Below are 22,350 nucleotides of genomic sequence, written 5' to 3'. Positions count from 1 at the left end.
TTATGGCTGAGTAATACTCCATTGTATGGACACACCCCATTTTGTTTATCCATTTATTAATGGGCACTAGATTTGTTTCCACTTTTAGGCTATCATGAGTAATGGTGCTGTGAATACTAAATGGTGCTATGTATACTTAGCTGAGGAGTTATTTTTATTTTTTCACTTTGTCACTTTGGACCAACACACGTCCTTTTAGAATCCTAAAACATATTTCTGACAGCAGAAATCCATGGAGCACACATCCTGTAGAAGAATGGACTGAAGGGTAGTTTAGAGAAAGCACTTGTTAATGTAGCTGGGGTCAATTTTAGGGGAAGTAAGTTTAATGAGATTAATAATTTTCTGTGCGTATCCCTAAAATATGCATTAACCTGCATTTTTATCATTTCAGTTATGATGGTGTGATTGGCTAACCTGATGTAAAAATCTGAACCTATGTACATTCAGCCTAATTCTTCCCTTTATGAGTATTCATTCCATGCCAGTCTTTGCACTAGGTGATGAGGATATAATGATAAGCAGACAGGGTGTGTGCCCTCGAAGTGCTTATGTCCAGTGTCTCTGAGGGTGGAAGGGTGGCCATGGGTGTGTGTAAGGAAATCCAGAATGTGGGACAACATGGTGCTGTCTGCACTGTCAGAACTTCAGAGGAGAACCAGAGTAGACTTAGGGTGGGATAGTAGGGAGGTCAGGAGAGCATCCAGAAGGAAGTTCACAGCCAGGCTGGGATCTAAAGGAGGAGTGGATGTCAATAAGCAAAAGAGGGAGGGTGGAGAGGAGGAGAGGGAGAGCGAGTGAGTTCCTAAGCAGAAAGTTGGGCATGTTCTTTGCATCACCTGCTCTGGAGTTAAAAGGGTTCAAGGTGAGGTGCGGTGGGAGATGAGGGTGAAAAGAGCAGAGAGTGGCCTGGTACCCTTGAAAGCTGCGCCAGATGGTTTGGATTCTGACCCAAGAGCTGGGAAGCCATGAAAGGGAGCCACATGAGCGGGTCTGCATTTTGGTGGCTCAGAAGGGGCACGTTGGGCCAAGGGTGGGACTTGTTTCCCTTGCGGTGTGAGGGCAGGTCACCTGCTGTGGGGTTCAGTCAGAGTTTTGAGGATATGGGGGGATTCAGGAAGCGTCACTGTGGAGAATGAGGTGAGCCTGTGAGTTAGAGAAGCAGTTCTGGGTTACTGTAAAAAGATGAATATTTTAAGCCTACATCGTCAGACATTGTGGAGGGACAGGCCCCAGGGGTGTGGTGAAGCATTACACTTGCATAATTGTGGTTCAAGATGTCCCTTGCCTCCACTGAACTGTGTGGAACTGAGCTACCTTAATTGAACTAAAAATACCAATAAAAAAAAAGAGAACGGAAAGTGCCCAAATTCCATGGATGATGGTGTGCTGGTCCTCATTATCCTTCTAGCACACAGCCGGCAGGTCCCTGGTTGGTTCCACAGAGTTGCCATTTATTCTTACTTTGAAACCGAAAGCCTGGAAGAGAAGCTAATTATTTCCCTGCTTCCAGGGATGCAGGAGGCAGGGTTGGTGGTGGGGTGTGGGGACAAGAGGATTTACCTGAGCCGTTATTTTGCAAATACTGGGAGGCCACAGTATCTCAGATCCTAGAGTCAGAGGGGGATTAAACACCGGGCAGGGTAGGATGAGGTGGGGGGGTGGGGAACAGCCTACTTCGAGGGTGGCTTTGGGGATCTCAGGAGTCATGTGCCTGCAGGCTTTGCTCAATGAGGTGCTCAGGTTGGAAGCACTAGGAAACTGGTCTGGGGTCCAAGAACTAGAGATGGTCTTCCTGCCCCAGCAAGGTGCCACCAGAGGTGTGATGCCAAGGGCCTGGACAGCGGGCCTGCCATGGCTGTCTGCATGTGGTGGACAGGGGAGGCTACGTCGTTTTGGTCATTCGTTTATGTTTGTTAAACTCCCCTTAGATGAGGGGGCCTCCTAGGGGCTGAGAGTAGAATTAATCTCACTCTCTGACCCTCTCTGTATGTAGCTGTTACTACAGCTGAGAAACACCATGTATTGGTTCAGGCCACCAGATAGGTTTACTGCTAGGAAAAGCCACGGTTGTGGGCCACGTGGCATTTTGAGAGACCAGTTAGTCCGCCCGCATTCAGCCAGGCTTGGCGACGGGGCTGGCTCTCAGGGGAAGGACACCACGGGCGGGTGAAGATTTTAAGACTTCACTATACGTGCAGATGCCAGAACAGCCCAGATCAATTTGGCCCCCTTTCTGGAGAATGTAGGCATTCTTAGCTGCTGGATACACGACTTCCATTCCCTCTCTTCAGAGCAATGACTCGTGGCTGTTGTTCTCTGTCCAGGTATGCACCCGTTAGCCGCAGCAAGCCAGGAGGCTGACAGCAGCCGGAAGCTGACTCACTTACTGAATGCCGTGACCGATGCTCTGGTCTGGGTGATTGCCAAGAGCGGGATTCCCTCCCAGCAGCAGCCAGTCCGCCTGGCTAACCTCCTGATGCTCCTTTCTCATGTCAGACACGCCAGGTACAATCCTGGGGTGGGCGTGGGGGGGCAGCTCCACTGAACGTGTGGGGGTGGGGGTGGGGTTGCACGCACATGCTCTGAGAAGGGTGAAGAGCTTTGAGAAAGCGTTTGCAAGTTTGAGAGTAATAAGGTAGAATTTTTACCTCTAAAGGAAAATAACCCCCTGAAAGGGAATGGTGGTGGTGGTGGGGTCCCTTCATCAGTGCATGAGCCTGTGGCCAAAGATTGGCATAGTGGGCACTGACTAGATGTCATGTGACCCTTTATAGGATATTTATGGCATCCTTCATCTGTTTTTTAGTTGCCGGGGGTTTGGGCTTGTTCATGGAATTCTAAAAAGGGCAGTGTCTCTCCTAACGTGACGTGCCTCCCCTCCTGCACCACTACTCTGAGGTCGTTTTCTTGAGGAGGTTAGATCAACTCCTGAGGCTAGTGATCTGGGGAAGTACTGAAGCAGCAAATGCACTGCTCCTGGGGGAAATACAGGGTTAGGTTCCTGAGAGGCTCTGGTCACAACATTTTTCATCCTCCAATTCATACATAACCTTGGTGTACCTGTGTTTGTGTTTATTTATTTATTTTTTAATTTTTATTTTTTTTAAATTTTTTTTTTTAACGTTTATTTATTTTTGGGACAGAGAGAGACAGAGCATGAATGGGGGAGGGGCAGAGAGAGAGGGAGACACAGAATCGGAAGCAGGCTCCAGGCTCTGAGCCATCAGCCCAGAGCCTGACGCGGGGCTCGAACTCACGGACCGCGAGATCGTGACCTGAGCTGAAGTCGGACGCTTAACCGACGGAGCCACCCAGGCGCCCCCTGTGTTTGTGTTTAAAGAGTGGTTCTGTTCTTGTGACAGCATCAGGACGTTAAGAATGAGACCAAAGGGAACTGGCGAGGCCAGCAGGTTTAGGAAGGCAGGGCCGTGAGTGGAGTGGATTTCAGGGAACATGAATCATGTGTTCTGACGACGAGGGGCTCCCCTGGTGTAGGATGGTAGCTCTGTGCTGGGACAGTGATGCTCAGTGCTACATGGCTCCCGGGATGAGGGTCACCCTGCCCTGGAGCAGGAAGAGGGGAGATGAGGTTGGAAAGTAATTGCTGCCCAAGGAGGACGAAAGTCTAGGGGCTGTGGGGAAGGACAGTACTCACCTCAAGGATTATTACAAGGGGGAGGAAATGAAAACAACCTTTGCCTTCCTTCCTCTTGAATGATTATTTACCACCAGGATCATTTTCAGAACGGGTACCATCCGTTCTCATTATTCACAGATTCTGTATTTGCAAAGGTGACTGCGTTTACAAATTTATTTGTAACCCCTGACTCCATACTCTATGCCATTTTTTGTGCTCACTCAAGGACGTGTGCAGAGTGGCAAAAAATTTGAGTTGCCCACACGTACATACCCAACTGAGGTCAAACAAGGTGACACTTGCATTCTTGTTTCGGTCCTCGTACTGTAAAGAAATGTCCTTTACGTGGTCTCTTAAGTGCCATGTTTTTGCACTTTTGTGTACTTTTTGTTGGGAGATTTCAGTGTCTAAACGTGGCCCCCAAGCACAGTACTGAAGCACTGTCAGTGTTCCTAAGTGCAAGAAGGCTGTGATGTACCTTATGGAGAGAATATGCGAGTTAGATCAGCTTTTATTCACGCATGAGCTATGGTACCATAGACTGTGAGTTAAATGTTAATGAAGCGACAAGTTATGTTAAACAAGGTGTCTTTAAACACAAACACAGGTACACCTAGGTTATGTATGAATTGGAGGATGAAAATGTTGTGACCAGAGCCTCTGTATTTTCCCCAGGAGCAGTGTATTTGCCGATTCAGTGTTGGTGGCAACTATATAGAACATAACTGGTATGAAAAATGAGAATTGCACTCCGTGCCAGGTTCTGTCGGGCCACTGCAGGTGGGTGGTGGGACACTGAGGTGCTTGCCCTTCAGTGTAGATGATTGATGGAGCCAGATGGAAGGACCCTACCTAGAGCAAATGGCAAAGGGATTTGGGGTGTGGGGTGGACCGACTTTGTTGGGGAGAGTTGGGGAAGATTTTGAAGTTCTCACGGCTGCCTCACGGGAAGGACTCTCAGCATCTCTTTGTTCCCATAGTAACAAGGGCATGGAACACCTGCTCAACATGAAGTGCAAAAACGTGGTCCCGGTCTACGACCTGCTGCTGGAGATGCTGAATGCCCACACGCTTCGAGGGCACAAGTCCTTGGTCACAGGGTCCGAGTGCAGCCCGGCAGAGGAGAGTAAGAGCAAAGAGGGCTTCCAGAACCTCCAGTCTCCTGAGTGATGCCCATCCTGGGGCCAACAGGCCACAGAGGAGGTCAGAGGCTGAAGTGTGGACCCCAAATGCAAACCGCGAGCTCCATCTGGAAGTGGGCGGGCTTCATCGTCTTTCTCCTGTGTGGTCCCTCATTGGGTCATGGTAGGCTCAGCCATGTGCCGTCCTTCACCTGACCTCTCCACTTCCCAGGAGTCAGGCTGAGAAAGCTAGGGAGCATGTTTGAATGCGGAGTTTACCTCTCGCTTGGCCTCATAGAATCTCAGTGTGGTTCCTTTCTTACTTTCCATCTCCCTTCTGTTCCTCTGGGAAACATCCTGAAGGTTTTGTAATGAATGGTGGAAATCTGACATGGAAGGTTTATAAGGTAGAGAGGGAGAGAATGAGGCACTTTAAAGAAGTGGACTAACCTTTAAAGAAAATTTTTTTTAAATGTTTATTATTTTTTTTTTGAGAGAGAGAGACAGTGAGAGCAGGGGAGGGGCAGAGAGAGGGAGACACAGAATCTGAAGCAGGTTCCAGGCTGTGAGCTGTCAGCACAGAGCCCTACGTGGGGCTGGAACTCACAAACCATGAGATCATGACCTGAGCCGAAGTCGGATGCTTAACCGACTGAGCCACCCAGGTGCCCCAAGAAGTGGACTAACCTTTATTGTGCCACCTAACCTGCCCTTAGATAGGCCTTTGTTTGCCCTCTTCCGGGCTACTTGATTATAGGATTGAAAACCAAACAATGAATGAATGAACTAGTTCCACAAACCTGCCTCACAAATCTGTGAGGACTAAGGCCATGTATCACTATTACCATTGAAGGCCAGAGGGATTGCAACCTGGGGAGCCGGTGGTCAGGCTGGGAAGGGAGCCACGTTCTCCACCCCCGCGCCCCCCCCCACACTTGACCTTGCTGCCATCTTCATAGAGGTTCATTCCTCTTGGTTTGCATTCATAGAGCCTGCTAATTATTTGGGGTGCATGTGTGTTTGTGATCACTTTCATGGAGGATTGTAGAGATTTAAATCTAACTGCCCCTGGAATTTTCCTTCCTCAAAACTCTCTTGTCCCAGGTGCCCAGTGTGTGCGGGAGAAAGGCCCAGTGTTTGCAGGAATGGGTTTCTCTTGTGGGTTTGGGTCGCAGCCACAGTGCTTCCCTGGGACATCCACAATTGTCACATCAGCCATCCATAGACAGGGACACGTCAGGCTGTGTGTGCAAGGCATGCTGTTCCGTGGAAAGATGAATGGCTACAGACACACCGGTATGTCGGGTTCATGGCCACAGTGTAGATTTGGTGAGCATTACCACCTGAACAACCCTGGTCTGCAAACTCTACTTAAAAAAAAATATATATATATATGTATATATTTAGGGATATTTATAGCAAGAATTCTTTTACATCCTACGGCTCTTTTGAACTGTTTTCTTATCAGAACATTTCTATGGTGAGTGTGGGGGGGGAGACTTCGTAAACTATTAGTTCCTATTTCAAGTGGAACATAAATAGGACGAGGTGATAAAGCACCTCTGAAATTACAGTTTTAACTCACTTTTTAACAATGGAAACCTTCAGGAACATGGTGAATGCGTAAAATGAGTTACATCTGTACCTTGAAAGTGAGCAGTTAAATAATGTTCGATTTTTTGATGATGTTTTAAAAAATTACCTTGTGAGAGGAGATTAAACTCATTCTCTTTTCGAAAATAGGTTTACTTTGCTAGCACACTCTGTATTTACTAAATCATTAGGAAAATTAAATTCAATGTTGTAAAGGTTGGTTTCTGCTAGGGAGTCCTTGGATAATTCTTAATTTTGGTGCAGTTTTACTGAAAGTTGAGCAGAGCCGTTTCAGAAACACGTGGACACAGACCTAGAGAACACGCCATTGTCTGTAGTCTAAGGTGGCCTGAAATTATTCCTAGTGGCTCAGTGTTGCAGCCGAGGTGAGATTTGGTATAGATCACATGGACTGCCTTTTACAGGAACTGGGGAACCAGTGTCATCCAGAAGGTCAGTTTTCTTTCTTTCTGGGCAGCCTAGAACCCTGCACGTTGAACAGAAGATAGCAGGTTGGGGAAACCGAAGTGGGAGGCAAAGGAGGCAGTCTTGAACAAGTATTTGCTGATGAAGTTCTCTCTCTCTTTTTTCATGTTTGTTTATTTTGTGCATGCGCACGCGAGAGAGAAAGAGCGCACGCGCGCAAGCTGAGGAGGGGCAGAGAGCGAGAGACAGAGGATCTGAAGCAGGCTCCGCGCTGTCGCACAGAGCCCGATGCAGGGCTTGACCTCACGACACTGTGAGATCATGACTTGAGCTGAAGTCAGACGCTTAACTGACTGAGCCACCCAGGTGCCCCTGCTGATGAAATGTTCTTAATTGTACTTACAAAAGAGACTACCAGGTTCAAAAACAAAAACAAAACAGAATGAGGTCCAAGCCACTGCCACAGGAGCATGCAGTGACATTTTTTAGGTTGGATTTTGCTGCCCAAGGTAGAAACCAGATTTGTCTCAGGTGTCTAAGCACCTTTCCGTGCCAAACCCTGTGCTTGCCCGGAGGGTGCATGTGCTTGAGTAAACCCTTCCAGCACCCACTACGCATCCCCTCATTATTCCCGCATGCTTCTTGAGGCTGCTTGCTTCACTGCATTTAGATTCAGCCACGAGGGGGATGTAACACGTTGGTAATTTCTTCTTGGCTCAGGTTGCCATTCGGGGGGGGGGGGGGGGGGTGTGCTGCTGGTACAGGTTAGTCCAGCCTGGGGGGGCCTCCTCCGTGCAAGGCTGTCTCTTAGAACTGGGATCTGGGCCAAGTAGGCAGTTGAGATGACATGGCGTATAGTTGAAAAGAGTTCTTCATTTTGTTTAGAATATTTTAGGGCCCTTTCCCCCACTGCAGATGGAGTGTTTTGAATCTCCCATCTGCTCCAAATGTGTCCTCTAAAGATGACACCAGTGTGCAGTTTTTATGTTGTTGGTAAACTCTCAGTATCCATTTTAAAGATGAATCATTTCTCTTTAATAGTGCTTTCTTTTAAATGTCGTCTTTTTTTGGGGGGTATCCATACTCCTCAAAGTGATCTATAGACAACTTTAAATTCTGCCATAGCTAAGCCAGGATTTTGTTGTTTCCAAGATCAGTTTTCAAAAGGAATTAACTCAGGGAAATAGGACCTGATAAATGTAAACAGGAATTAACTTGAGTATCGGAGGGGGAAAAAAACCCCACCCAGCTACACTTTATGTATTATGGAAAAATGATCTTAGCTTTGCCTCACACTCGTGTGGCAAGATTCTTTTCTTCCATTTTGATCTGCAAGTTATTGTTTAATGTAAGAAGCTTATTGGTGGGAGACGAATGAGATTTGGGCTTAATTCCAAAAACACGAGTGTCTCATACAGAATCATATGGCAAATGTTAATGAAATAATTAACATGGAATATTCTTAACACAGGGAACGTTAGAAGAGAGCATTCACTCGGAATCCCGGGAGGGAACTGGCAATTCCTAGAGAGGACGGTGTGGGCGAGCCTGGGGCTGCACAGTGAGTGTGCACACGTTGTCCTTTGTCCCCCACCCTTCCCCCGTCCCCTCTGTGTGGCCTCAGGCCTGTCACATTCATACTGTCTACTGGGACCATTACAGAGGATTCGACCCTAACATCATTTTGAAGAGATTTTTCTTGAACACTTGAGGTGGGAACGGAAGATTGTCAGCCTAATAACAAATCTAGAAGGTCTCAACTGTATTAAAAACAAAACAAGGCAAATCAACAAAAGTTCTGCAGTGAGACAGTCTTTATCTGGATTATTTCACCTGCCGACTCAGCTAGAAGGCAATTATTCTAGAGCTCAGTAAAAAGACATGAGTTACCAGTTCTTGGCAGAGTGACTTATATAATCATATAAGCTAGGTTGAAGCAAATCTAGAATATTCTAGCATGTGAAAAGTTTGGTTTTTATTTAAATCAGCTAAGGAGCTTGCATATAGGGACACTTTTTCAAATTCAAGGTGCACCTTCAGTATATAGGTCTATTTTGAAACAAAATGTTTTTTTATTGAGTAAGATTTGACCCATTTCTTTAAGCTGCTGAAAGCCTTTTAGAAAACATAATAAAGGTTACGTGAAGGAGATGATAAAAATACATCATTTAGTACCTAAAAATAACATTTGTGGAACACTTACTGTGTGCCACAGTTCTCCATGCCTCATACTTTTGCATTTACTCTTCATAATAATTACCGTTATCCTAATTTTCTGGCTCTGGAAAACAGAGGGTACAAGCAAACTTGCTCAAGGTCACACAGGGCAGTTAGTGACAGAGCTAAACACAAGTTCCAAAGCTTAAAGTAATCATGCAGTTTAGTTAAAAACAAAACAAAACACACACCAAAAAACCCCCAAAACACTAAAGAAATATTTTTAGACTGCGGAATCCATTCATCAATTGCGATCTGACACGCATGGCTGCTCTGGTTTAAGTGGGGCCTTCCCAATTTCCGCAATACCCTGTAGGCACAGTGACAGCTTGCAAACTTGACAGAGGTTGAGTCTCATCTTTTATCCACACGTAAAATTAAAGCCCAGAGGGGTAAGCTGACCTGCTCAAAGTCACAAAACTACTTATGGCAAAAGTTGGACAGGAATGGAAGTCTTCTGCCTGCCTGGCCAGCATTGCTCCTGCTGCTTGATGTGAATCTCAGTGTGTAACACACATTAGAGTTAGGGTTGCCTCTGGGCACCTGGGTGGCTCAGTCACAAGCATCTGACTTCAGGTCAGGTCATGATCTCACAGTTTGGGAGCTCATGTCCCACTTCTCTCTCTCTCTCTCTGTCTTTATGGGATTCTCTCTCTCCTCTCTCTTTCTTCCTGCCCTTGCTCTTGTGCCCTCTCGCTCAAAAAGAAAAAAAAAAAAAAAAAAAGTTATGGTTGCCTTCTGTTGTATCTTTAGGTCCTCCTACCTTTTTGGCTTAGATGGGGCCTGCACAAAACTTTATACAGGTGGAACAGAAAATGAAGAGTTCTATTGTTCCCTCACCCTGGGCTCCTAAGCCAGTGGGTGGTATTCCTGTCACCTCCTGTCTGCTATTGCTTTCCCCAGATGCACTGGAGTGGAGTACGGGGTTCCTTGGAAATTTACCCCTGTAAAATTCTCACACCTTTTAGGTACTTACTGATGCTTCCCCGTGGAGTTTGGTATACAATCGTGTGAAACACATGCCATGTATTCTTTGTAGCTCTCAAAGTTGCTGGAATTTTGGCTCCAGTGACAGCTCGAAGATGTGCATTGTCTCTGCGATATGCAATCTTCTTATAACCCTTTTTGTTGCTTTGGAGTCAAGGATCCTTCTTACCCCCCCCCCCCCCTTCCTTTTATTTTTGGAGTTCCAAGGATCCTATCCACTTGTGGCGCCAGTGGCTGGCTGTTAATGTGTGGGAGGATTTCCTTCATGGGAAGGGCGAAGGCTTGTGAACGCTGGTCCTGAGCAGCTCCTATTAGCACGGTCTCCGCACGTTTGTTCTTCTGCGCTGGGTGTCTAACTGCCCGGACTCTTGGTGCTGTGACTTTGTCATCTGGTGGTCCTGTGTACCTCAGAGCCTGTTGGCTGGCTATAGCTTGTCATTTTTTCAGGTGAATGCTTTGTACCATTAAGCAGCCTTGTACATTTGGGCCTTTTTACAAATGAATGTTGTGTGACAGCAAGTTTTGAGGTCTGCTTTCCGTTCTTCCCCCATGACCGCTTTTCCCCTCTGCTGTGTCCCCTTAATGTTTATGGAAAGAAGTTTAATGTGACATAAGCTAAATAAAGTGTTTTTCATAATTTTGGCTTTAAAAATGTATTTGTTGGGAATATAAGAACTTTCAATAATTAGGCTTAATTAGTCTGTGTTCCCATATCTGAATTCTATTCTATTTTAGGTTTGCAGCACCCTTTAAGAATTTGATGAAAACCATGGACAGTCTTCCCAGAAAAAGGTACATAAGCAACAAATGCTTGCCTACAATTTCAGGAGGGTTAGAATCTGTCTTAAGCTGTCAAAGACTTAAAAAAAAAATTTTTTTTTAATGTTTGAGAGAGACGGGAGTGCTAGTGGGGGAGGGGCTGAGAGAGAGGGAGACACAGAATCTGAAGCAGGCTCCAGGTTCTGAGCTGTCAGCATAGAGCCCAACGTGGGGTTCGAACCACGAGATTGGACACTTGACTATGCCGCCCAGGCGCCCCTGTCAAAGACTTTTTAAACGGCAGCAATTTAATCTTTGGTCAACTAATCTCACCCTGGTGATTTATGACCACAGGCACTGTGTGTTCAAATAAAATGCAGCTCACCCATGTAAGAGTCCTGGTTTGCCTGACATACAGACTCAAGACTCAAAGACCGTTATTTTGAGAATGGATGTGTACAATTAGGCTTTAAAATGCAGACACTTTTCTTTCACTGGGACTTTGACTTGCTCCAGGGTCAAAGGTTTCTAGAACCATCACTTCCTTTGGACTGGAAGAGAAGGAGGTCAAGATTCTGCAAAACTGGAGCAAGGACCTCCTTCTAACCAACTCAGTGGCTTAGAGAAAAAGTTTGGGTATCATTTTTCCCTTAAATGTCCCTCTGGAATTTTTGTAATCCATGAAAAGAAATGAATTATTTTAAAGCATCAAATGACTTGGCAGTTAAAAAAAAAAAAAAAGTACAGTGGGGCACGTGGGTGGCTCAGTTGGTTAGGTGCCTGATTCTTGATCTTAGCTCAGGTCTTGATCTCAGGGTCATGAGTTCAAGCCCTACACTGGACTCTTCACTGAGCATGAAGCCTACTTAAAAAAAAATTTTTTTTTTTGAAGTGCCCGTTTCTCCCTATCAAACACTTTCGTCAATTGTTAAAGTGGAGACCGGTTTTCTTCCAACTGGTCCCTTAAGTGGCTCGGGAACTGCACATGTCCTGGGGATGTCTCACCTGCAGAAGGGGCCACTGGCGCTGAGAGTTGGGCTTCACCCACAGATAAGCATCCTTGGTTTCCCCTGAGGTCTGTGCTCGGCAGAGAAGGAGAGAGGACACTGACCGAGGTGACCATTAGGTCAGTGGTGTCTCCCGTGTGTCAAGAGCTGCAGGTTAGGAACAGTTAACCCAGGAACTGGTTCAGCGACTTCTAATCCCTGTAACATTTGTTAAAATCTGTTCGCTTTGGAGAGAGCTGGGAATAGAAAAATCTGGGTGAAATGATCCTTTCCTTTGTACCCACCTTCCCCACCATGCTGCCCTCATCACTCCCTACAGCACTAGGGGGACACACACTGGGTAATTTCTACATATGCAGGTTGTGGGAGTTTAGATCTCACAAGTTATTCTGTACAAAGTTAAATAATATAAAGCTTGGCTTGGAATTAAAACCAATAAATCCCCCCAAATATATATTTTTTAAAAGTTTATTGGGGCACCTGGGTGGCTCAGTCGGTTAAGCGTCTGACTTTGCCTCAGGTCATGATCTCCCGGTTTGTGAGTTTGAGCCCCGTTTCCGGCTCTGTGCTGACAGTGTAGCAGGTTTCTTGTACAGAGAGCCCTAACACTGCGGCTTTTCTTTCCAGGAAGCAACTTTATTTGTGCCAGCACGGGCTCAGTTGGGTTCGTACCAAAAAGTGAGCCCGGACGCCCGGGTGGTGTAGCCTTTTATGCATTTTCTGCTTGTCTCCCATATATGGGTAACGTATAGACATACAGTCTGATTGGATGGTCTCATGTTACAGGGTCATGAGGGATGTCACGTACACACGCAGCCAGGTTGCCTTCCCTTATCTTGAGGGTTTGTTTGTTTTTTTACCACATTCCTTAGGGAGGGGACTCCACCACTACAGCTTAGAGCCTGGAGCCTGCTTTGGATTCTGTGTTTCCCCCTCTCTCTGCCCCTCCCCCTCCCGCTCTCTTTCTCAAAAATAAAAGTTTATTTACTTTGAGAGAACAAGGTGGGGAGAGGCAGAAGAGGGGGACAGAGGATCTAAAGCAGGCTCTAGGCTGGCAGCAGACAGCCCTATGTGGGGCTTGAACCCACAAGCCCTGAGATCATGACCTGAGCTGAAGTCAGATGCTTAACCGACTGAGCCACCCAGGTGCACCCTCCCCCCAGCAAATATTTTAGAAATAATTTTTGTTCTATAGAAGGTTATGCATAACACTTAACTTGTAATATAATCCAGTGCAACAAAAGTATGGGTATTTGTATGGTTGTTTTAATGAGAAACATTTGAATTGTACATACCACAAATAGCTTCAAGTTTCTGTAACAACCTCCCTCCCCCCCATGGCCAAACAGCTAAACAAAACCTGAAGCATCACTTTAAATGTGAAAGTCTTATAAAATTAACTTACAAAAACATCCCTATCAAGTAGTTTGGCATTTCCTGTACATTAGTCAAAAGGTCAAGCTAAAATCTGATTCTTTTAAAAAAATCAAAGTTTACATTATTCATACAGATCCAGCATTGTTAAAAAATATGCACAAATAACCACATCCATGCAATATAATTTCTTTAAAAATTTAAAGCAATATAAAAGAGCAGACCTAAGTACAGAACAGAACATTTTGGTTTATAACCTGTAGCTCAAGATTGCTAGCTGATTGGAGTAAAATTAATTCTAAATCTCTTAAATATGATTGTTTCAATCAACCAGCTAAGGGTGCACGTGAGTTTCTGAACCATTTCTAAGGTGGAATCCGCTAGCGTGTTTCGGTAGCGTGGGGTGAACGCTACTGTTCGTTGAGCAGAGTAGGTACATTTTAATAACGTCGTTTTTCAAATAAATCGGAATTCCCGGAGAGCTCGGCTCTTCAGGCAGCTGCAGTTTCCAGAGATCCCAGACCCATCAATGAGCTTTGTCAAACTGCCTGGGGCGCCCGCTGCCCGGCTCCCTGCCCCCAGGGCAGAATGTCATTCGGAAGCCCTCTCCGGCCAGCCTGGAGGGCGGTGTCCGCGGGGAGATCCCAGCCCGGCCGCAGCTGATGGGGCAGGGGCCGGGTCAGGCACCCGCGAAGCCGAAGCCGGGCAGTGGTGAGGTGCCGCAGGCCAGGCGGGGCCTCTAGGTGGGAGGCGGCCCGTTGGTGTACCTCAGCATGGGGTAAAAGGACCTGGCGAAGTTGTTGGCCTGCGTGCAGCTGTAGTCCTCTTCCGAGGAGGGCAGCAGGCAGGCCAGGAGCAGCAGCAGCAGCAGGAGCAGCTGCAGGGGCAGCGCCGCCCTGATCACCCGCGCCAGGAAGGAGCGCCGTGGCCGCGAGCTGCCGGGGCCGGGCACCCTGCCAACAGACCAGGTGAAGAGGTGAGCAGGAGGTTCCGGACGCCGCACCCCCTCGAGCTACCTGAACCCTGCCTGCGTTAGGTGAGACATCTGGGGCCTGACGTGAAAGTGAGTGCCCACGACTGAGGTTCAGTCCTGGAAGAGCAGCCCAGCCCCTTTCCAGACTGAAGAAAACAAGTCAACTGGGTTCTTACAAACACCTGGAGCATGGCATTGGCAAGACTGGTGAGGTGCGTGTGTGTGTGCGCGCGCGCGCGTGTGTGGAACAGAGGACTCATTTCTGTGACTGCATCCCCCCTACCTGCTGTCCGCCTTGTTCTGGTCTTTCGTCATCCTCTCTGCTCCAAACTGCTGGATAAAAACAACCCAGTTAGTAAGTGAAGACTGGTTAGTCCTGTCCATGATAAAACCTCCTTCCTTAGCTCATCTTTCTGCCAAGCTTTTGAAACCAGACAAATACATTTGAGATTATACTCCAGGAGGTAAGAAATCATTGGGTTTGTTAAAGTGACAAGAGCTTCGCGGTCCAGTTTGTTGATCTGTTGTTAATGGGGAGAGATCAGGAAGCCCCTTCAACAACACTAGAAGGGCTCCCATCTTTCACAGCCTATTGGGGGGCGGAGTCTCCAGTTCCTGTCATCTCAGTAACTTCGAAAAATAACCAGTGTGCTTCTCGGGGCAGAAAGGGGCTCTCACCTTGGCTTGGGGAGCTGGTGTGGATGCAGCTGGAGGCTCGTCTCCAGAGTCTACCTCGTCCAAGCTGGGCAGAGATGGGTCTGGGTTCTGAAATCCACACCCCAAGGGTTCAGTTCAGGGAAACAGAGGTTCTGAGTAATCTCAAGAGCACAAAACGTGCTTCATGCAGTTTCACTGCTCTGCTCACCCCTCCCCCAGCTCAAATCTTTCTGGAAGAGAGAGCCCTTTAACACAGACTTCTCCAGTCAGAAAGGAATGTAAACAAGGCAAGGCCAAGCACAGCATTAAAAACCCATAGCACACATGGGGGGAGACCGAGTTTAGCTGCATCAAGGGTTGACAGCTTGCCAGATGTGCTGAAGGATCATGTGGCCATCAACACACTATAGCCTTGGCTGTACAGGTAGAAATGTCACTCTAGAATGGAGGGGTGGGCCTCCCTCAAGTCTGGTGAAGCCATGGTATGGGTATCCATTCGTTCTGAGTTGGATCACATTTTAAAGGCAAGAAAGTAGAAAAATGAGAGAGCGGGCAGCAGAGAGCGCCCTGGACAGTGAAGGAGTACTCTGAAGTCTACTCCGCATGAAGGAAAGACAGAAATGATAGAGGGATTAGACTGGTTTTTCACACGCCAGCCATACGAACAGGTAGGTACCATATTGTTGTCTCCCTCTTGTAAAGGACAGAACTGCGTCAAAGAGTTTGTGTAACTTTTTAAGGCCGCCCAGGTAGAAGGGGCGGGACTCGAGGCGCCACTCGGACCACGTGCTTATAGCCTCTGCCCCACAGCGAGGCCTGCCATTCTGCTTTCCTGTTGGCATCTGATACCACACGTATTTAAAAGCCACAAGTGGACTCACCTGGCTGCCCTGCAAGGACATTAAGTCTTGGGACACTTGCTCAAGTAACTGTTTGAGTTTCTTCTCAATAACATGTACCTTCTCTTCAGCCTCAATGTAGTCTTCGCCATGCCCCTTAATAAGAAGGCTGTTTGAAAGCTCTTGTAAGGTGTTTACTTGAGGTTCACGTTCCACGAGCTCGTTTTTCAGTTGCTAAAAATAAAATGTGTGAAATAAAAATAAAAATAGCCGCTGCTTACTGTGGCCAGATGGCGCTTGCTTAGTGCCAGGACAGTTCCGGGATGGATGATGGATGGTGGTCAACTCCAGAACATTCTACTAGCTATGTACCTGGGTGTGTCTGCAAGTCTAGCATCATTTGGGCAGCAAGTAGGTGACACCCTGCCCCTATTTTCCACTCCTTCTCATTCTGAAGACAACTTGAGGCTGGGGGAGTTGGAAGAAGTGAGGGGAAGACTAGACCTTTGTCCACTGCAATAGCAAAGTCAAGGAAAAAATCTAAATTGGGTAAGTTGAGAAACAGCAGCTTAAGCATACTTTATAGGAATAGAGGCATGTGTCTGGTGAATCAGCCTGTGTGGTCGATTACCTTGCTTGCTGTCCCTTTTGGTAGCCACTACACAACATGTGGCGATTTAAAATTACAATTCAGTCTCAGCCACAGTAGCCACATTTCAAGTGCTCAACAGCCACCTGTGGCCGGTAGCTATCAGACTGGACAGTGCAGATATAGAACATCTTCTTCACTGCAGAAAGTTTACTGGACGGCACTCTTCTTGAGAGTGGGGCTTTACAAGGATTTTAGCATAAAATTTTTATTTTTATTAAAAAAATTTTTAATGTTTATTTTTGAGAGAGACAGAATGTGAGTGGGGGAGGGGCAGAAAGGGAGAGAGAGAAGCCAAAGCAGGCTCCAGGCTCTGAGCTGTTAGCACAGAGCCTGATGTGGGGTTCGATCCCACAAACCCCGTGGGATCATGACCTGAGCTGAAGTCAGACGCTCAACTGACTGAGCCACCCGGGTACCCCTATAAACATGTTTTTTAAGGGGCACCTGGGTGGCTCAGTCAGGTGAGTGTCCAACTCTTGCTTTCAGCTCAGGTCGTGATCTCATGGTTCGTGGGACTGAGCCCTGCATTGGGCTCTGCACTGATGGTGCGGAACCTGCTTGGGATTCTCTCTCTCCCTTTCTCCCTCTCTCTCTAAGCAAACATTAAAAAAAAAAGCTTTTAAAATAATGACCAGTACTTTAAGTTTAAACTGTTTATAACTGAATCACCTAGAAACTTATGGCTAAGAAAGTCACCTGGTTAGTGAAATAAATATATGAAAACACAACTACCCTTCAAGAAATAAGACTTTTCAATAGCAGATTTAGAAAACTCATATAGCTCATTGTGTCTGTGGAGTAATTGAGCATATTTTCCCCCAGTGAGTCCTGATATTCACAAAGGAGAAAATACTTCTAATCAAACGGCCTCATGTTTCTCAGGATATTGCTAAACCCCTACGTCCCCCGTTCCCGAGAGTCTTAAGGACTTCCTGCTTTTAGCCCTGGCCCTTCATCTCTGCAAGCCATCCTGCTTCAGAACTACTACAAAGGGATGCTTAGTAGTTGATACCAACTGGAACACGAGAGCAAAACGTCACGCTGGCGTTGTTCCAAGAAACACGAGGGGCAGCTCCCTGAGTCCTCACCTGCCAGGGGCCAGCGGCAGTGCAGGACCCCTTAGGAGGAAACTTACCATCAGTTCTTCCTGACACTCCAGGAGCACCTGGGGGTCTGCCTCTGGGTCCGTGACACGAGCCTTCTGCCTCCGGCTCTCAGCACTCGCTAACCACAGTAGCAGATCTTGACTCAACTGGTGGAAGTCCTTTAAACACACACACACACACAACACGTCATAGTATTGCCCTTTCTCTGAGGGCAGGTGTGCTGAGAAGCAGCTTGATGTGTTGGGCCTTCATAGTATTTGCTCTGGTCTTTATCCGATGAATAAAAGGGCCCCCAAACAAGGAAAAGGGAAAGCCGCAAAGAGGATGCAGGTGGCACAGTCCCAGGAGGCGTGATGCATGTCGAGGGACGAGTGCTAGCAGAAAGGCCGGGCTTCACAACGCCACACCTGCTATGACACAGAAAGACCACACAAACGACTCCACACAAATCTGGATTCAGCGGCAAAGGGAGACACCCCAACGGGACAGGCCGTGGCCCAGGGACACATGGGCACGGGGTCTTGCTGGTGGGGCTCGCGTTCCCAGAGATGGGGTCAGAGCTCACACGGGATGAGCATTTACCATGTGCCGAGGGCTGGGCTAAGATTACCTTGTGAGGTAAGGACTAACATGATTCCCATTTTTCAGATGAGAAAACAGAGGTCTAGCCGGCACAGTGATTTGCTCAGAGTCGCACAGCTACTAAAGCTCTAGGGTTGGGTTAAACCACTCCTTGTTCTGAGCCAGGTCTCTTAATCGCTCTGCTACACATACGGTCCTCCTGGCAAAAGGACAGAGATGGGGCCGCGTGGGGCGGCATTTCTGACCTACTGGAATGTTCGCTGGAACCCTTATGCTAAGAATGGGCCGGGGCGGCAGAGCAGGAGACACAGGGTGGGACAGCAGCTGAGCCTCTTGGAAACAAAACGATAAAGCACATGTTTCCTAACACAAGCCGTGTTTGTGTGCCAAAGCATCCTGACTAGGATAAAAATATCTGCCTCTCCCACCCATGTGGGCCGGGCCTGGGGGCCGGCGTACCTGGCACTGCACGAGGGCCCTCCGTAAGCCCGCTCTCCAGCTCTCCACCGCACCCTGTGCCGCGTCCCAGTGCAGCGCCAGCTGGCCGACGCGACCTTGGAGCTCTTTGGACTCCGCGCTCTCAGTCTGCAGAAATTCCTCGCTGCTCATGTTGACGGAGACCACTAGAGCCTTGTAGGTGTCAAAGGCTTTTAGTATTTCCTACCGCAGAGGGAAAAGACTGGGTTAGGCATTCTGAAAATAGCGATGTGGGGTTCATTTGAACCTCAGCGGGGAACGGATCTGCCAAACGCTTCTCTGAGCTGTGGCGGCAGAAGCAAGAGCCAACTTGCTTTCAACTGGCTGGGCGGTATCAGGTGAGGAGCTGCCTCACAAGGTCAGTGACCTTGGCTGGCCAGGCTGAGAGTAGAGGCCCGGCTCCTGGCTGGTCGACTCAGCCACAGGCACGAGTAGACCCTGCCGAGTCCTGGTTGGCTTATTTCTGGACCACATTAGAAGTCTTTCAGATAAAGTACATGTAGTTAACCTGCACGAATCCCTTGATATCACAGAAGTATTATTAGGGTGAATAGTTAACCCAGATATACTGATGCACAAAGTAAAATACTAATACCCATGTGAAGACTGCCTGGGTACCCTAAACCCCTGCCCTGGGTTGTCTTAGGAGCTCAGGCTCAGGCCCCCCCCCCCCCGCCCTCCCCCGCCCCCCGGCCAAAGCGCAGGGCTCCAACTGCCTCTCCCCTGCTCCCTGGATAGTTCTAGTGGGGCAACGGCTGACTATGTGGGTGACAAATTGTAACTGTGTAACAGAGTAGCCACATCAGGCCACAGAATTCATCAGCAGGTGAGCTGATCCTCCCCCCGCCCCCATTCTCAGTGCTCCCCCACCAGCCTGGATTGCACAGTTTGGAAGGGCGTTTTTCAGCTGCCTGGTGGTGCCCACTAGCACCTCCTTACAAGTCTAGAGGGGTCTCTGAAGTCAGATCTTTCCAGCACAGGGGATCTGAGATGCACCTCCCCAGCACCGCTGGGGGCTTTGGGATCATGTGCAGATGATCTTCTGCATGAAAACAAAAACCTACATCTGCGTCCTTGCCCGTTACAGAAGTGGAACGGGACAGACTGAGCACTACACCTGCTTGCAGCCTGCCACCTACACCGCTGACAGGTGTCACGTGCTGGTCCTGCACAGCGAGCGTCCACATGCACGTTCTGGATCCCTCTTCCCTCCACACCTCCCCCTCACCTTGAGCTGCTTCACTCTGAGCTCCATTTCGTGGATATCAGAGGGAGGTTCTGCCATCTTTAACGTTTCCAGCTCTGCTTCTGTTTTTTTCAGCCAAGTGGTGATGTCGCTGATCTTGGAATTGAGCTGTTGCAAGTTTTGTTTCATCCTGAGTTGATTGTGAAGTTCTTGTGCTTGAATCAGCTCCCATCTGTCAAAGGCGCCTGGAATAAAAAGTCGCGGTAAAAAGAAGCAGTAGCCCCAACAGATTTCTAAGTCTCCAGCTAGTCCAGGGTCAGGATGGCAAAACCTGAAGGGGATGCTCCTTGCAGAAGGCTTGGCTTCAGGAGTCCTTGCCGTCCCCTTGCTGTGGTTCAAGGCCGGTGCCACCACCCTCCCACAAAGGCTGGGATGAGGTACGGAACGGGCTATGAGACCCAACATGGTGCCAACATGTACTGCAGTCCAATGTTCAGCAGTTTAGTTTATGCTGTTTTCCGGCGCTTTCTCTCCTGGTTCATGAATGATCAGGTCAATTCTATCAGTTTGACTTTTGGCTTAGGAGAATAATTACTTTTATAATCATTGAACTGGTCTCATGAGGAGCCACCTGACTGCTCTTTGGTCATCATCTTCCTGTCTGATCTTTATATACAAGTGACATTAAAATATGCACTTCATATAAGGCTCATTGGTCAATATTTATTTTTTTTTAATGTTATTTTTTAAAATTTACATCCAAATTAGTTAGCATATATTGAAACAGTGATTTCAGCAGTAGACTCCTTAATCCCCCTTCCCACAACCCTTCTCATTGGTCAATATTTAAAGAATAGTTTTGAAGGACACCTGGGTGGTTCAGTCGGTTGAGCATCCGACTTCAGCTCAGGTTATGACCTTGTAGTTTGTGGGCTCGAGCCCTGCGTCAGGCTCTGTGCTGACAGCTCGGAGCCTGGAACCTGCTTTGGATTCTGTGTCTACCTCTCTGCCCCAACCCTGCTCAAACTCTGTCTCGGTGTCTCTCTCTCAAAAATAAACATCAAAAAAAAAAAAAAAAAATAGTTTTGCAAGTAAAAAGCCTAGGAATTTGTTCGTAAATACAAGTCAGCTGATTCTGTTTTTGCTTTAAAACTTTTTTTATTTTTTTAAGTAATCTTCACACCCAACGTGGGGCTCAAACTCACAACCCCAAGATCAAGAATCGCATGTTCTACTGACTGAGCCAGCGAGGTGCCCTACAAGTCAGCTGACTCGAAAATAACAATGGCTGCCATAGACTAAGTTTAGCTGTTTTGGTGGATTACAGTTGGTCAATTCTTAATTAATGTTCTGTCGAGCAATGACTTAAATGCCCAGCTGACCCAAAATATAGCCTTGACCTGTCCTAACAACGGCCTAATTTATCTGTACCTGACTGCTGCCCGGTGAGAGCAGCAAGTCCCTCGTCTTCCTGCTGTGAGCTGCCATTCAAGGCTCTGGCACCTTCTTTGCCACCGTCAGTGCCTGGGGATAGCAGCAGCTTTACCTAGAATGAACCGATTTTTATGTTACCACTTATAAATTTCAAAGGCTGTATGAAGAGTATCTTGGTTCATAGGAATAGGTAGGAAATGAAGATACAGGACCCCTTTCCTTTTAATATTAATATTACACGATTAATAATTATTTTTAATATATAATGATTATTAATATGGAGATTATTGGGTGCATTTATAAGCAAGCAGAGCCAACGGCAGAAATAAAGCCTTAGTAAAGACCAAGACTGGTGGGGGGGAGCAGGGGAGAGGTCAGTATTGGAAATAAAACGGCCTAATTCGGGGCTTCCTAACACTTCTCAAATGAAACATGCAAAAAAAAAAGCTAAAAACCACCGCTGAGCTACCAGGCTGTTACTGTGTGCACACTTTCGCTTTTGCAGAGTGTTTTACAAAATTTAGTCATCCCTCCTCGTCACTCTGTGGAGCTGGTTGGCAGATTATCCCCAGAATTGGAAACACAGAGGACAAATCTGCCTCCGGGGGTCATTCATTACCGAGCATTTATCTTTCACTGCACATATTGACTCTTCTGTTAGTGCAGAACTGACTGGCCTATTATCTCAGGACTTTCCAAAAATAAAGGTATCCTTTTTAGTAAAGCTATGCTTTCTTTGGTTTGTGTCCATATGGCCTACTTGTGTGGAATGAAAAAAATACCGCCCCCGCCCCCCCCCTTCAGATTTCTGGTGACACGCCTGGTTCCAGACACACAGAAAAGGGTGGAGGCTTTTGAAACTGTGGAGGAACACAAGCATCAATGCTGGGGGAGGCCAAACCATGAGGCCCTGGATACAAAGCAAAGGTGAGGTGCTGGGGTCCCTCCCTCTCCCCACGACTGTCAGGTCTTATTCCGCATCACAGAGGGGCAGATTAAAACTGACAGCTGCTTACTAAGCAAGAGGAAGAGCTGCTGAACTGGGCATGGCAGCCCACTATCAAATGACTTGGGCCTGACCGTATACAGGCAGAAGCTTCTCCAATTATCTAGCACTATCCATTCTTAGACACAGTGGGCACTTGGCGGACTAATTCAGTGATGCCCACCACCGCTTCTGGTTTCTCTAGAAGAGGATGATTAAAAGTGCACAGAGACATTTGAATTTCAACTCGCTCCTCCCTAGTCCTCTGTGCTGAGGCTGATCTGGAGCCAACGTTAAATCCTAGGCTGGCGGCCCCCAACGGCTGCATAGCCAGA

At 47.4% G+C, this 22,350-nt stretch overlaps 2 protein-coding genes across 7 annotated transcripts in view; one reads left to right on the top strand and one right to left on the bottom strand.

Moving 5' to 3' along the window:
• The window catches only part of ESR2 (estrogen receptor 2), a 59,642-nt gene extending 48,832 nt beyond the window's left edge, over positions 1-10,810 (top strand). For 2 of the 3 annotated variants that reach the window (XM_042943463.1, XM_042943461.1), the window contains 2 exons: positions 2,328-2,508; positions 4,621-5,233. In XM_042943463.1, coding sequence (XP_042799397.1) covers positions 2,328-2,508; positions 4,621-4,810 — 371 coding nt within the window. In that variant the 3' untranslated portion in view covers positions 4,811-5,233. Of the gene's footprint in view, positions 1-2,327; positions 2,509-4,620; positions 5,234-10,719 lie in introns of those variants that run through there. The other variant, XM_042943462.1, reaches the window with a different exon arrangement.
• Positions 10,811-12,994: 2,184 nt separating this feature from the next.
• Positions 12,995-22,350, bottom strand: part of SYNE2 (spectrin repeat containing nuclear envelope protein 2) — a 282,344-nt gene continuing 272,988 nt past the window's right edge. For all 4 annotated transcript variants that reach the window (XM_042943457.1, XM_042943458.1, XM_042943459.1 and 1 more), the window contains 8 exons: positions 21,028-21,142; positions 19,639-19,841; positions 18,393-18,593; positions 17,381-17,509; positions 15,636-15,827; positions 14,776-14,862; positions 14,381-14,430; positions 12,995-14,077 (listed from right to left, as the gene is read on the bottom strand). In XM_042943457.1, the coding sequence (XP_042799391.1) occupies positions 13,864-14,077; positions 14,381-14,430; positions 14,776-14,862; positions 15,636-15,827; positions 17,381-17,509; positions 18,393-18,593; positions 19,639-19,841; positions 21,028-21,142 (1,191 nt within the window). In that variant the 3' untranslated portion in view covers positions 12,995-13,863. The remainder of the gene's footprint in view (positions 14,078-14,380; positions 14,431-14,775; positions 14,863-15,635; positions 15,828-17,380; positions 17,510-18,392; positions 18,594-19,638; positions 19,842-21,027; positions 21,143-22,350) is intronic.

The sequence above is a fragment of the Panthera leo genome, chromosome B3, assembly GCF_018350215.1.
Source record: "Panthera leo isolate Ple1 chromosome B3, P.leo_Ple1_pat1.1, whole genome shotgun sequence".
NCBI classification, from domain to species: domain Eukaryota; kingdom Metazoa; phylum Chordata; class Mammalia; order Carnivora; family Felidae; genus Panthera; species Panthera leo.
Note: the sequence above shows the minus strand (reverse complement) of the source record. Positions and strands in the feature narration are given on the sequence as shown.